The following is a 15,364-nucleotide window of genomic DNA, read 5'->3' as shown; positions in this document are numbered from 1 at the left end:
ATACCATTAACGCTGCAGTAAATAATGGAAATAATAGTCTAAATCAAGCTACATTGCCATGATTTATGAAGGCGGTGATGCTGCTTGAGGGAGGATGAGGATTTCACATCCAGATGTGTGTTGGCTTAAATAAGGATCACTCCAGTAGTATCCAGCAAAAGCCGATGCTGACATCCATCCCTCTGCTTTCTGCTTTGTCCCCTCCTCTCTTGGGCTGTTGGAGCTCATTCCTAACATGCTCCTCTCCCCTGTTCTAAAGCCCAATAATCAATCAACTTTATTTGTGTAGCACTTTTCATTCCACGGCCGCTCAAAGTGCTGTAACCTTGCGTTAGAAATGTCGTGTAACCATGTGTTTTATAACAGCAGAGGCCTGTGAAAGACGCCGCGGCGCTATAACGTGGCCGGTATAACTGATGGCTATGCTTTCCTGAACTCTGAAACCAGAAATGCTATTACCGTTCTATTGGGGGGGGCTGCTGGTCTCAGGAGCTGGTTAGAGTGGCGTTCAGCCAGCGAGCGTCACATGCACATGCTCAGCAGCCGCTCTGGAATGGCCGATTTATGCCGCTGATACCAGGCCGCCGACTCTAACGCGTATTCCTGCGCGCATATTGGAACTACTCCTGCTAGCGCCCGCCGTTCTGCCACCTCACACAGTCACTGGCTGAGGGGGTTCGACCTAACGTGCCTCTGTTGCCATGACAACAGCAAAGCCACACCTTTTTTTTTTTCTTGCACCCAACCATCCCCCCCCCCACACCAACAGGCGCTGGAGCTGGGGCAACCATGCAAGGATGTTTAAGACGAGCTTGTGGAGCATCATGTATCAGCATCGGCTCCACACGTCGGAGGGTTGTTGGCTAAATGCTCGTCCCTGCACCTGATCCTTGACTCCATCGGGCGTGAGAACCATTTGCAGTCGCCGCGCTGAATTCCAAACGACGCCGTTTACGAGCGGCGAGTGTAACGGGTTGAAAACCGACATCACTGACGTTGTGGATGTCGCTGCTTCAGTCATCTGTCGAGTAATCGTTGCACAGTGTTTTATGTAGATTTGAATGTAGATTGTAAACATGGTAATAAATAAGACGACCCATGAATTGGCTCCACAGACGTCTACTGGTGTGTGTGGTCTCTCCAAACTAGTATTCCTTAATCTGAATGCACCCCCAGCAATGACTTTGACCCAGATTAACCTGCTCCTTGTCTGGGGTTTGGGGTTGTTTTTTTGGATACAGGGAAGACACAGGTGTTACACAATTTATTCAGAACGATTGTGGCACCTTTCTGAGGGAACGTGACTGATCTCCATGGCAACTCACCGCAGCGAAAAGAGAGCTATAGTAAAGACCTCTCTAGAGAAGTGGCTGATTTCCTGTTATTTCATGGAGAGCGTCTTAATCCAAATCTGCCCTCCTGGTGGACGACTGTGGAGAGAAGACAGAGACGTTAGTGGTGATTATGACCTGATTTAAGACATTCCTGTCAACCTAACATCATGTCAAGGGGCGTGAAAATTGTCTCACTACTCCAGGATGATCCACGTTTGGAGTTTCATTTTCAATGGTTAACAGACGTGTAGCCTTCGTTAGCTAACGCTACAGCTAACGATTCAAGTTCTGGTCCAGATTCATTGTCATCGTGATTAATCCGCAGCAGTGGGCAAAAGAACCATTTGACAGAAAGGTATGATTTGAAACCGCCTGTTTCTTATCAAACCCGTCAGAATTTATGGTCCTCCATTTCCCATCATGAACCACACATGCGCTCTGGGTAGCGTGCACACGCTCCAAACTGCTTTAAACAGTCAGAAAAAAGGGGTTTAAGAACTGAAATAAGCGTCTCTATGACACCGCGGATGAATCTGGACTATCAAATAATTCCCAGGCCAAAATGAAAAGCTGACATGTGTTTACAAATCGCCGCCGGCTGTGAATTTTACGGCTGCCAGGTTCCACCAGACCGCCGCTCGCCGCTGTGGTGGGTGCTGAGACGGGAGCGTAAACCACGGCGAGGCTGCGCCATGACGTAAAACCGACCCGTCCAGCTCGTTCCTCCGCCTCGCTTCCCCTGCAGCCCAACCAGCAACATCAAAGGCGCCTGCTTCAAATCGCAGGTGTCGAAGGATTAAGGCCACGGCGGGGACGGTTTCATCCTCAGCTCAACCTTTGATGCGGCGCCCCGTTCACTCACCTGTAACCAGGGTTGATCGGCGTCTCCACGGTGCTGAGCTCAGTGGGCCCCTGCGTGCGTGTGTGGAATAGGTGAGGTCAGAGGTCACGGAACGCCCTGGACCCTAACCGTACAGACAGCCATTTGCAGTACCTCGGCCCTAACGTGTAACGCCCAACGTGAACGTAACACCTGATAATCAGCAGCGTGTTTGCGTTAGCGCACGTTAGCATAACGAGCATTTAGGTCACAGCGGCGTTGTGTAAGGCCTCGCGCAGCCGCCGGGACCGCTGTCAACTCTTGTTATTTATGGGGTTTTTTTCCTCCATGTGGCCTTTTTGTGTCTCTGGCGCGTTCCTCTAATGGTTTTATACCAATTTGTTCGCGATGCAGCGTGAATTAGCTGGTTTTTAGCAGCCAACCGGTCCTGATCCTGCTGGTCAGGGTGTCGGGTTCATCCCTAACGGGGCGGAGGGCATTGTGACATTCCCTAATGACATGTTAGAAGTGAAGCAGAGGAGACGATGGAACTTTAGCAGCGCTGGGATCCTGGCTGCAGGCCCTGCGTGACCTTTACCCTGTTTGGGCCACGGGGGGGCGCGTTGGTGGAGGGACAGCAGGGTACATTGCTCCTCGGACCGTTAAGAAGCCATTTAGGCAACAGCTGAACAGAGGGGTGAGACGTCCCAGCCCTCACAGGCTCGAGGAGACCAACTCATCCTCGGCGTGGGCCCGTGTGGCCCACACGTCCCCCACGTGCACGCGCGCGTTCGCCGGGCTGTGCGGGGAAATCGGTTAGGCAACAAACCAAATGAGTCGTTTGAAGAGAGGACACCTGCGGGACAGAAGCTGCCAACGGAAGAGTGTTTTTCTGTCTGAGGCGCTGCTGTGTCGCCGTGCCAACCGTGTGTGAGTGTTATCTGCCCTTGATGGGTCCGCCGTGACTCATCATCCGCAGGACGGCGCCACTCGGTAATGGCCGCCGCGTGGCGTTAATGCCCCGCTGAGTACCAGTCACCTGGATTAATGACGTGATTCGCGTTCCTTTTCCTCTCTTAGCTCCCGGCCCGACGCCGTCTTGGCCGGTTGTGTCCTTCGAGCGGATGAACGCCTGAAGGTTCGTCTTCACGAAGACAACCACGACACGTGCCGGCTGATTAAAGGGAACAATGTGGAGTCATGAAATCCTGATTTGGTGGCTTTAGCTTAGGTTTCCATAAAGATTTCTTTAACTGTGACCTTCTTAGAACTTCCCAACTCCAAACAGATGATCCGTTATTCAGCAATTATCTTATAATTGGGGTCAAACATGCCACCTAATGAGGGTCAAACATGCCACCTAATGAGGGTCAAACATGCCACCTAATGAGGGTCAAACATGCCACCTCCACGCAGAACGCCCTATGACATAGGAGCTCTCTAACTATGGCCGCCCGAAAGGCTCCTTGTATCCCTGTATGAAGGATATCATGTCGTCGTCCTCATCAATAGGGTAGCCTTTGGTGTTAGCAGCAGGAGCCGCTAGCAGCTAGCCTAAGCTACAGAAGTGCCTCTTCCTGTTGGATGCTAGTCTGACAAACCCAGCGGACGGCGGCGACGGGATCCTCCGTATTTACGAACGAAGCCTTGTCCGTTCCTTCTCATTCTCGCCGCACAGGACGACCTCGTTTAATAAAAACAGAGCGAGGCGGCATTTATTTCGCAACATTCTCTGCTTTTCATTAAAAACGTCTACAGTGTAAAAGTGTGCACAAATATTAGCACAAACCTAAAAGCCTTTAGACAAGAATAATTTAAAGTGCTGTTTAACATAGCGCCCTTATTTCAGGACTCCTCTCTTGCTCGCCAGGACCAGATAGCCGGACTCAGGCTATCTCTTTTGAAACAAACTCTAAACTGTTGAGACTAATCTGCCAGTTTGTGTTACTGATGTAGACCCTCTCCCGAGAGGCGAGGAGAGCCGGGGACAGGCTGACTAAAGTTTTACATAGATGATTGGGTTAAAGCGGTTCTGACTGATGTGCCCCCCCCGGGGCGAGGACAACCGCTCCGCTCATTCATCTAAGGTCGTGGATGATTTCACTGTCTACGTATGCAGATGATGACCTTAATTATGAAATGGGCTGGTGCTCTCCACTCAGCGCCGTGGAGTCGCTCCTGCGTCACGTTTCACGCGGATGAATCAGAACTGATGGAACCTGCTCTTTACCTGAAGGTGATCGGGTCATCCGGGGCGGCGGCGGTCGAGCTGATTGGACCGATAAAGTCCTTTAAATGAAAATGGTCACATGGTCGCCTGCTGTTGTGTCGTTATCAACCCTGCTAGCGGATTAGCTAACTGTTTAAATGACATTTTGGAGCACTTTCTTTGTAAATCCTTGGTACAATAATACTACTAGTATTGGGTGAGATCATCTCAGAATGATCCTGAAAAGAGTGAATAAGGGAAGGAGAGCTTCTGACCTTAGAGAGGAGGTCTGAGGACGGAGGGCGTCTCATCGGTGGCGTCCGTGCTATTTGCGGATGTTTCTGTTTTGGTTCATATCAAAAGGGGGGGGGACTGAAAAGAAATGACGTGTGTTGCCTGTTCCTTTGAGGTGTGACTGTCAGGAAGTCCAGGAGAGAGCTGGCTGACAGGCTCGACGCTCCGACCGCTCAATCACACCCTGTTAGCCGCTGGTGTCTGTCACTGTCTGACTCAGCGCCGCGCTGCCCACCAGCAGGATGGACGCATAGCAGCTCTAAACTGTTCAGCAGCTCCCATAATGCACCGTTCCGTCGTTCTGGGGCGTCCGGAGGTCACGTGACCTCGAGAAACTGCTGTTGCTACGGTCCTCTTGGAAACAGGCGAAAGCTTAGACTCCGGAGAGAACGTGTGGAGATTGCGAAGGCCGTCACATGACGGGCGGGTTCAGGTTACCTCTGCGTGACCTTCACCTCGGCCTCGCTAGTCTGCGCGGGGCTGCAGAATCTTTCCTTCAGCTCGCCGCACGTGAGCGATGTAAAGAAGACCTTCATCCTCTCATCTAATCTACACTGTTTAGCATTTGTGCTTTGATGGACTGAGCTTTCATTCCCTTGTGCACGTGGCCCGCGTGGGTTTTTTTTTTTTTAGCACATGTAGCGCACACGTAGGAGCGGCGCCACCTGTTTTAGCAGAGCATGCAGCGGCGTGCAGGGTTGTTGCACGCCATGGCCTGAGAGGACCCATCTGAGCAGCTCGCAAGAAGTTGGTTTTAGAGTTTAGAAGTTGTTATGTAAGGAATGCACGCCACGCTCGTGCACACCCCTCACGCTGTTGCCGGTCCTGGAGTTTTGACTGGACCCGGCGGCGCTCCGCTTTAGCTCTCCTCTCCGTCGATTGGCCGCCGTGGCCCAAGAATATCGCGCGCAGCCACTCGTTAATCCCGTTTCTCTCCTACTTTCAAGAGATTAGTCAGCAGTTTGTTCCTCTTCCTACATTTGCTGATAAATGGCCACAACTGCATTCTGGTTCGGAGTTAATCGAGGGCTTAAATCATAAACTCGCTCGTAAACCAGTAGACCAGTAAACCAATTAGCAACAAATGCTAATTTAAAGCTACGGCCTATTTGTGTCCACAGTTGGTAAACCTTTACATTTGCATGAAAATACAAACCAAAAACTGTTGATGAATGTTGTCAAATGGGTCCATGTAGGAAAAAGTCACCACAGTTACTTGCAAAAATAAGTTTATTTACATTTCATTACAAATGTGGGAGAGAGAGCGAGAGAGAGACTATGTAAATGTATGCACTGACAGATGGTGGGACGTCTCCTCCTCACTCTTCACTGAGATTTCTGTGATAGAATACACAGTGACAGCATATGCACATGCACACGTATGGCACCACCTGGGGCACCGCTAATATGATAAACATGCATCTGATAACATACATTTGTAGTGCAAATCGCCCAAACTGACTCGCTTCTTGCTGATTTGCATCATCTCGACGCTGCCTCACGTCTGTCTCCTGTTCAGTCTTTTAAATTCAAGAGCGCATCTGGTCGCAGCCACAGGTGTGAAATCAGGTGATATTCAGGGGAAATATGGCGACGGTGCCAGAGCGTGGTAACACGAGGGGACACCCTGTGCCAGCCGCTCAGAGGCCATGGCGGCGTCAGCAGATCCGCGGCCGGAGCGGGACAGGTGAAAGTTTCCACCTGGCAGCCTGCTAATAAAGGTGACAGCAGGGAAGGGAAGGGGGGGGGGGCGCCAAACCCTGCTGACTGGAGGAGCAGCAAAGGTTCAATTTACTGTAGTGTCACCCCGTTTGCTGGGGGACAAACACGCGGTGATGGATGGACTCGTGCACAAAGTTGGTGAGGAAATTCAGGCGTAATATCTGTTGACGTATATCCCCGTCACCTGGAACCATGATTGTTTTCTTTCCTTCAGCTCTGAAGCTGGAGCATAAATCACCCCTGAGCAGCCCCCCCCCCCAACACACACACCCTCCGTTTGTCTTCCACTCCACCCTCCCACACCTCCGTTATTCAACCCGAAATCTGTGACCTGTACGTGCACGCAGGGGGCGGCGAGGAAGGGTGTGGAAGGGTGTGTGGGGGGGGGGCACACATAGCGTGCAGAAATGCCTTCACGAAGGCCGTGCGGCTTTTAAAGGAAGAGCGAACTTCTGCCACCGCTTCATTTCCATATCGCATTAGCCTCGGTTGGTGCCCGTGCCCTGCGTGCCGTGCGCAGCGTCCACGTCTGGCCGCCCATGTGTGCTTTCTTATCACATCACCGCTCTCTGGCGAGTCACGGGCGGGTTTTTAATCAGCAGACACAGTTAGTTATAGCTCCGCGCCGCACCTCTCGCTGCCCATTCCTCTTTTTCTCGAAGCGCTTCATCCTCCCATCCTTCATCCTCCCACGGCTCAGACGTCCCGGGCGCATTTAATGTCCCGTCACCGCCGTGTGAGATGCAGGACGGCTCGCCGCCGCCGCCGTTATTAGATTGTCTTTCATCCCAGTTCAGTCTGGAACTGGAGCCAGTGCCAGCTTAACTGTTTAGGATCCAATTTTTTTTATTTTTTAAAATCTGCTATTTTGTGACATTCTCCCACTTAATTCCGTTCTGTCCGTTTATTTAAGCCGCATCGCGTTGAGTCACAGGATGAGCGCGGCCTCGGCTGAGGGCTGGCGCGGTTTCATGGCGGTACAGGTGGATGACGCTATTTCCGGTTTGGGTGTAAGTTAATCTATCTGCTGGGTTGTAACACACACACACACACACACACACACGCCGTCCTGAGTCGATGTCGTGTGCACAATGATTACGTGCGCCTCGGACATGAAAGGGAGCCAGAGGGAGCGAGAGAGACAGTCCAAGGCTACAGATTTAATCTGGATGTTGTGGTCATGTGATTAATCGTGGACAGGGGCCAGGGGATAGTGTAATTTATGGTGGTGGCACTTGTGGGGGGGGGGGGGGGGGGGGGGGGGGCACCACATTGGGATGTTTGCTGCTCCTCAGGGAAATCTCATCCTTAAACCAATCAGTATTCTTCTCATGTCCTTCTCGACATAAATTCATCACGGGAGGGGATCTTTGAAGGCTTTAAAGTCGCTTTTATTTACATTCTCGTGAGGAGTTTCTACATCTGCAGCGAAGGAGGCGAGATAAAGAGATAAAGAGTCCATTTTAAAGTCCGTATCGGCAATAAAGTTTGATTTAATAACAGGCAACAAAGACAATATGGACGGCGTCCTGAGGAGTTGTGCGTCATTCTCAGTCCCCACTGTCCTCCTGGCTTAAGACCATATCGCTGCTGGGGCGCCCTCGCTATCCTCGCTCTCTTTCAGGTCACCGTGGCGTGTGTGTGTGTGTGTGTGGCTTTGACTTAATCCTCTTTCTAACTCCCAGAAGTGTAAACAAACATGGGAGAAGAGGGGAGGTAGGTTGTGTTGAGGGTCCGCTGGCAGGAATTAGTGTTGCTGTGCAGCCGCCAGCGCTGAAAACAGCACTTTTCCCTCTGACCTTGGCCACCAGCTGCGACCAGACGGCCCCATCAAACACAGCTCGCCTGTTTTTATCGCGCCGTCTCGAGCGCGGCTCGTGCGCTTCTCCCTTCCGTTCCTCTGTTTAATAGCGTGGACGAATGTTTATACGGCGGGAGGGAGGCTTCTGTCATCGCTCACGCTGTGGTTTCATGGTAACTTCATGTCTGGGAGACTCTCCAGCTCCGCTGCCATCTTGTTTAAAGTTAATGGCGCTGTCCAGAGGATTTACGCCGTGTTTATGGTTACGTCACGCTCCTTCTAAACACCCTGGAAGAATCAGTGCAAAGGTCTGGCTGGAGGTCGCACGGAGACACCCAGACCTTGTGTTCATGGGTGTTTTGTCCTCGAGGACTCGCCGAAGACTCGCGTTTACTGGCATTTAAATATGACACCAGATCGATCATTGATTTGCATCTTCGGGCCCCACCAGAGGGGGAGTCAAAGGCAGCTGGAACCTCTGGCTCAGCAGTAAGCGGTAGCTTGGCTTACATGAAAACGTTCGGATCAAATGGAAAATTCAATGTCATTTTCCTTCCGAACTCGTAATCTCTCTGGACCTTAATTAGCTCCGTGCGGCTCAGTTTAACCGAGCCTTCAATAAGATCATGTTGCCTTAACTCATCGTCCGGTCGTGGCTGCGCGACAAGCGTGTGGCCAGTTAACAAGATTGAGATTTAAATAACAAGGTCAGTTCTGACAGAAGATGACACGGAGCCCCATACAGCACGCGGACACCCACTTCCTGCGGACAAAATCTGCCAACCTTGCAGAGATAGCCTCCAAACATTCAGATGCTATTGTGAACTACAGGATACTTATGCTAACAATAACCTGACCAACCTCCAGAGGTCTTGGAGCGCGTGTCCATGTTTACACTTCCTTTATTTGGCCCCCGTTTACCTTCTGATGCTAATAAATACGCTGAGTAACAACCTCAGAAGGGTTAACACTTTCAAGGCGCTAATGATGCTCCTAACCTATAATACACCAGGCGCTCCACTGCACATTATACACACTTGTCGTCCTCGATTTTATTTGATCTGTGGCCAGCAATGATCTTATGAGAGTGGGTGGGGAAACGCACTCGAGTAGGAGGCTCAAGTCCAGCTCCAGCCCCAGCGTCACCACCAAGCCTCTACTGGGCAAATTCTGGTTGAAAATGATGCCAGCAGCAGAAAATGGCAGTTCGCGGCTTTCTCGTGCACGCGGGGGGGTGGGGAGGAAGTGGCGATGTATCGTCTGTGCTTATTTTATGTGGCTGCCTTAAGTGGAGCCCTTATAATATTGATTACATTGTTAATTACATGTTGTAAATATGGTAAAATAATCCCGATTTACAGCAGCAGCAGCAGCAGGTTCTCCCCTCGTAAAGCACCACACAGCTGCCTCGTCCTTCCTCCTCCTCCCCTGCTCTTCCTCTCCTCCCTCCTTGTCACTCCACAGCTCCCTCTCCCTCTCTTTGGACACAGGCGCGCTTTCCTTCCTCCTACCTCACAGACATTCGGGTGCCACCGCCGTCGCATCCCCTCTCTCTGCCCCTTGTTTCTTTCTTTCTTCCTCCTCACTCTTTTTTCCTGAATTAAAGCGGCACAGGGGGAGGAAAGAGCAGAGAGAGAGAGAGAGCGAGAAGAGGGGGTAAAAGTGGGCGCTACGGAGCGAACCACAACAATGACCCGGTCCTGACTAAAATTGAATGGATTAAGCAATCTATTCTGAGCGCTAATGAGATTAGAGACATGGGTCGCGACGGCGTGGTACCTTTCCTTGAGCTCCTCGGGGAACATTTTCCCCGTCAGCGCTCCTCCATTCGCGGAAATTGCGTGTTCTGATCGGGGGACAATAACAAACACTTGAATGCGCGCTTACCTGTGCCGCTCCAGTGGCGCGCGGATTCCTCGAAGTAGCAGAAGAAGAAGAAGAAGAAGAAGTAGCAGCGCGAGCCGAGGATGACAAAATGAAGTACCAGAAGTACATCACGGTGATGCAGATGGCCATGGGAGTGACAGCCTCCAACAAAGACTGCCTCCCCACCAAGAGACAGCTGTGGTGAGTACAGGGGTGGAGGAGGAGCGCAGCGCGTGGGCTTTGTTGCTGCTTTGTTTTTATAGTTGGCATCTTTGTGGGAAAACTGTGGCAAAGGTGGAGGACGGCTCCGTTAATTAGCCTGTTAGCCTGGTTGTCATGGAAAGCTTCAGTCAGCGGCGCGTGCGAAGTTGAAGCAGCTGTTGGCGGAAGTCTGTCTCTCTCTCCGTGGTTCTATGTCTCTCTCTCGCTCTCTCGCTCTCCGTGTTTCTATGTCTCTCGCCCACACAGGCAGGGCTCTCCGTGCGTGTTGATGCGCGTTTGAACTCCAGGTTGTTGCGAAGCGGACTGACCCCGGAGCAGGTGTAACCGCACCAGCAGACACACGACCAACTGTTCCGGCTGCATGTGCAGCAGCTCGGCGCGTGGCTTCGGCTGCTCTGCCCTGTAGTGGTCGTTGATTTGCCGCCTCAGATTCTAATTTTGGCGATCGAGTCTATTTCTGTGATCTGATGTAGGAGGAAAAAAATATGTCGGCTGTGGGTTTTTTTTTTTACCCCCACTGATCATTTATTTAAGAGCTGCACGTTGCCTACATCTGGATCAGGAGGCAACTGGATCTGCTGAGCGGTGCTCGTGTGTGCGTGTTGTTCAACAGTGTCATTTAAGTCATTCGGGTTTGGAACAAACACCCTTGTTTTGCTATTTACCTCAGCTTTGTGGCTGGGTGTTTCTCTGTAGTGTGATATACACCTTGTTTATTTTGAATTTCCAAACTAATCGATGGCCATTTTATGATTTCTCATTCCAGAATATGGTAGCAATGTGCAATATGTCGCTTGACAATTACTTTAATGTGGATTTATATTGGACAGAACTGCCAGTAGACATGCCAGTATCTTATAGGAGGTCCTCTGTATGAAGGCCTTCGCCCCATCATTGCTCCATCCCTCTTTAAGTCTTTGCACGGTGCAGCCTGGAGCTGCTGTCATTAACAGCGGTCCCCACCCTAAACCCTGGAACTGCTCCCCAATTCGGAGACTTTGTTGTTGGTGAGAGACATCCACAGTTTGGGTCCTGTGTCCAACCGCGGACCTGTGTGCCAACCGAATCTTTGAGCAACGCTAAATGCCCCGCGCAGCCTGTAAACTAGAACAACGATAAATGAGAATAAAAGGTCTTTTCAGTCGTATCTTTAATTAAAAATTAATCTCGGATGGTTGTGTGTTTGACGACAGGAGGAAGAAGCACGTGCGTGTCCTGCTGTATGAGAATACTGCGTTATTATGGTAAACAGTGAGTTCCTCTTCCTAAAATAACGAGGAGCTCATTAACAGAAACGAGGGAAAGTCAACATTACAGGGCAGTGTAGTGTTCAGCCCAATTATAGTCTCGTTATTTCAACAATGGGCAAATTCAGTTCTCCTGTAATCCTCCGAGATAACATTAGGCACAAAGAATAATCCTCCCCGAGTGGCATTACTTTACAGCGAGAAGACAAACACTGATTTGTTGTAATAAATGTCAGAAGCTGCTCCTGAGGTTTTTTTTTATATCCTCTGTGGAGGCTTTATGACTTATGCATGGCCGCTAATGCACCTAACTGATTCATCACACGTGAGACAGACTCATCTATCTCCTTTAAGCTCGTGACTGCCGGCCTGACTTGGTTTTAACATTTCTCCCTTAAGAGAGGCGCGGCTGTATGTCTGTGGCCATCACTTCATGGGTGGGGGAAGGGGCACGGCCATTAAAAAAGGATTACAGTATTGCCTCCGACAGCCACTTTAAGAAAGAGAAGCTGAGCCAGTGCGTGCTCACAGTGGGCGCCTCATGGAGTCACTATGAGCACTCGCTCACACGCCGCCTTTGCCTTTATTCAGCGCGAAGTCGGAGCGGAGAATCAGCAGCCTCGCGTGCGCGTGGTTACAGAACAATGCCAGATTCAGGTGACTCTCCGTTATCTGAGAATAATCCAAGTAAACACGAGCAGATACGTTGCCGAGTTCACTCTGGTGTGGTAACAAACGGGGCTATGAGCACTCTGTGGAAGATTGGGCTGTAAAAATGCACACAATGTAAATAAATCACAACACTTCTCTTGTCTTAAAGCTCAATTAAAAGCTGCTTTCAGGAAGAGACGTAATCAAAATGAGGATTGTGGCTAATTTCAATTAGGCCACGCCCCCTCACGGACCGGTGGGCTGATCACATGTTGCATGGAGCGGATGCAGGGATTTAAATTTCCACTGGACCTCAATTAAAATCTCCTCATCCCTCCCTCCGTGCTTTGAGAAAGATGAACAACAGGAAAACAGGTCACTGTTGTGGGATCAGTATCAGGAAAAAAAAACCTTCATTTCAAAGTGAGTTCTTAACGCTCTTGATGGCGGAGGACATGGATAATTTATTCACTAAGCTACTAACTAAGAGTTGGAATGAGCTGTGGCCTGGTGAGGTGTGTCAGGGTGAGATGTTTGTGAGGACCGCCCTCATGGGTGACCTGTAAACAACCAGTTGTTGTTGTTGCCTCTTGGTCGGTGTGTTCTGTCCCACATGCTTCTCCATTCTGTTTATTCCGGGACTTAAACTCAATCTCAGCCGACCTGGGTGAGATTCCGAGCTCTAATGAGTTTTATCTGATAGCAGTTATCGCCGGTTTGACGCGTTTAGATGAAGGCGGTGAGGAGAACTGATGGAAGGTTAACGGGAGAACGGAGGGAACGCTGCGTGGGGCTGCGGGAAATATCGCTTTCATCACGCAAAACATCGCAGCAGTCTATAATAACCACATCACTGTAATTAGGCTGGTTTGACATGATCCATAAATAATAATTATCCCAAACTGGGTGCAGATCTTCTGAACATTTGGGTGTGCCAGATGTCTACCCCCCCTCTCCACAGTAAGAGCTCTTCCTGGTGCTCTTAGCCCACCAGCTTAATGATGCATAAAGTAAGCGTTCCTGCTACCCCCCCCCCCCCCCCCAATGCACATGCAACAGCCCCCTGCCCTCTGAGTTGACTGTCTCTCTCCCACTCTTCAAAAGAACCCCCCTCCCCCCCCACACCTCACGTGTCCACTTCCACGCGTGGAGGCCGCGATGCGTAATCTCACACAAACTGACAACGCCGCACATTAGTTACCTCAGCAGGAGCCCAAATCCAGGGTGGGCTTGTCATGAAAATCAGCACTTTTCTGAAATACATCCAGAAATACCACCCCCCCCCCCACACACACACACACACACACACACACACACTTCCTTCACTCTCAGCACGTCTCCGTCTCACTCTCCCGACAGCCAGAGGAGCCTTTTTGTATCAGCAGCTTCTTCTCAGAAGCTGATCTGACTTCAGATCAACCTCGGAACAAACTCCTCTCAACTGGGTTCAGAACAGGGTCACTGCAAAGGTGCACACACACACACACACACACACACACACAGACACACACACACATACATACAGACACACGTTTGTGTGTTTTTATTCAGTGTTTTGGTCCATTAGGAACTCGCATGTTCTTACTTTAGCTGAACAGTTGTAATCTCCTCTCAGATGGTTTATGCCACTAAAGGGAACAGATTACAGAGGGTTTATTGACTCGTGGCTCACCCCCACACCCCCACCCGCTCTCTGAGCATCCCGTGTGTGTTTGCTGGTGTGGGTCTGTGAGGACACTTGTGTGTAACTGCACATCTGTGTGTGTGATGGGAATGCTTCAGGCGGTCAGTCACAACTAACACCTTCAAGCGTTTAACTAACTAACTTGTTGAATAGCTCCAGTTTCGCCCTTTAGTGTTGAACTTTTAAAGAAGATTTGAGGCGAATTTGTAGCTTTACCCCAGATTATTTTGAGCCGTTGGGATAATGTTCAATTAATTTCAACGTTAGCAGTGCAACAGGTACAGAGGGCGGCTCATAGCGTTTCCACCGGTAAAGTTGGGTCACGGGAGCTTTGCATCACGTTTCGGGCCATTTTTTTCACCTCATTTAGAGGAAACAAATCCACATTTTCCAGTATAAATGATTTATTGCACACGTTTTGCACAGGTGGCACTGTTTATTTGGAGTTTCCAATAATCTTTGCAAAGTTCTCTTGAAAATCTTAAATGCCATCAAACCATTAGAGCTGACTGAACACATATTCCCACGGTCAAAACTAGTAATTGTTCTAAATGATTCTGAATAAGATGCCCCTGTTGAACGATCATCAGTATTTCTTTATCGCGTGTCCTCGCTGAGTGTCTGGTGACGGCAGCCTAAAGAGCCCGTTGGGTGCAGCGACAGTAATGGAGGCCTCTCAGGGACTCTCCAATCAGTCTGACGCAGAGCAACGGTGACTTTTAGAATGTGTGAGTCACACGTTCTTGGCCTCTGGTGAGTCCTGACTGTCGCGATCGTTCTCCAGGGGCTGACAAGATTCAATCCATCACTGCCGTCCCACAAAAAGAGAAGGACACGGGAGGTCTTCTTCTTTTGTCTGACAGAGATCACAGTTCATCCTTTCTGCTGTCTGTTGGCTTCGCTCACACACACACACACACACACACACGTGTCTGTACATCTACTTTTTTTTGCTCTTTGCTCATTTTCGGTAACAGAAATAAGCTCGTGTGAACAAAGTCGGTGCCTTTTACAACAGTTGCGGTCAGACTAATGCCACCTTCGGCCGTAGAACCTTTTTAATTTTGGATTGTGACGCAGCGGAGCTTGACGTGCAGTGATGTTTACATGGGGCAGACTTTCTGCTTGAGGACCAGTCGTTGACCTGCCCACCAGCCTCCTCTCCACAGGGGTCAGACGGCACTCGGACACCAGCGATGTCTCATCTCGTTTGATACACGTCTATATGCCTAATCTCGTCTGTCCATCTGTCGGGCCCGTCTGGCGTAAACCCAACTGACTCAGGATCTGCGGTTCCCGCCACAGATCCTGAGTCAGGCTTCCCAGGTGGTTTTCAGAGGGCTTACGGGCTCTGATGAGGAAATGAGCAGCACCAAGATGGTTCCTGGTTTCCAGCTTTCATTCGTCTGACTTTTGCCCAGTTGTCCCAAGCGTCATGCGCGTTGTTCTTCTGTGGGGGGGGGTGTCATTTAGGTTATGTAGATGAGGTCACGCGTGTCACGCTCTTCTCGTCA

The 15,364-nt window shown here is 50.3% G+C and overlaps 1 protein-coding gene across 9 annotated transcripts in view; it reads left to right on the top strand.

The window, feature by feature from the left end:
* Positions 1–9,679: 9,679 nt before the first annotated feature.
* The window catches only part of tjp1a (tight junction protein 1a), a 58,377-nt gene continuing 52,692 nt past the window's right edge, over positions 9,680–15,364 (top strand). For 5 of the 9 annotated variants that reach the window (XM_029845916.1, XM_029845915.1, XM_029845918.1 and 2 more), the window contains exon 1: positions 9,681–10,247. In XM_029845916.1, coding sequence (XP_029701776.1) covers positions 10,156–10,247 — 92 coding nt within the window. In that variant the 5' untranslated portion in view covers positions 9,681–10,155. Of the gene's footprint in view, positions 10,248–15,364 lie in introns of all 9 variants that reach the window. The other 4 variants (XM_029845914.1, XM_029845919.1, XM_029845921.1 and 1 more) reach the window with 3 other exon arrangements.

The sequence above is a fragment of the Takifugu rubripes genome, chromosome 13, assembly GCF_901000725.2.
Source record: "Takifugu rubripes chromosome 13, fTakRub1.2, whole genome shotgun sequence".
NCBI classification, from domain to species: Eukaryota; Metazoa; Chordata; class Actinopteri; order Tetraodontiformes; family Tetraodontidae; genus Takifugu; species Takifugu rubripes.
This window is presented reverse-complemented; position numbering and strand designations above follow the sequence as displayed.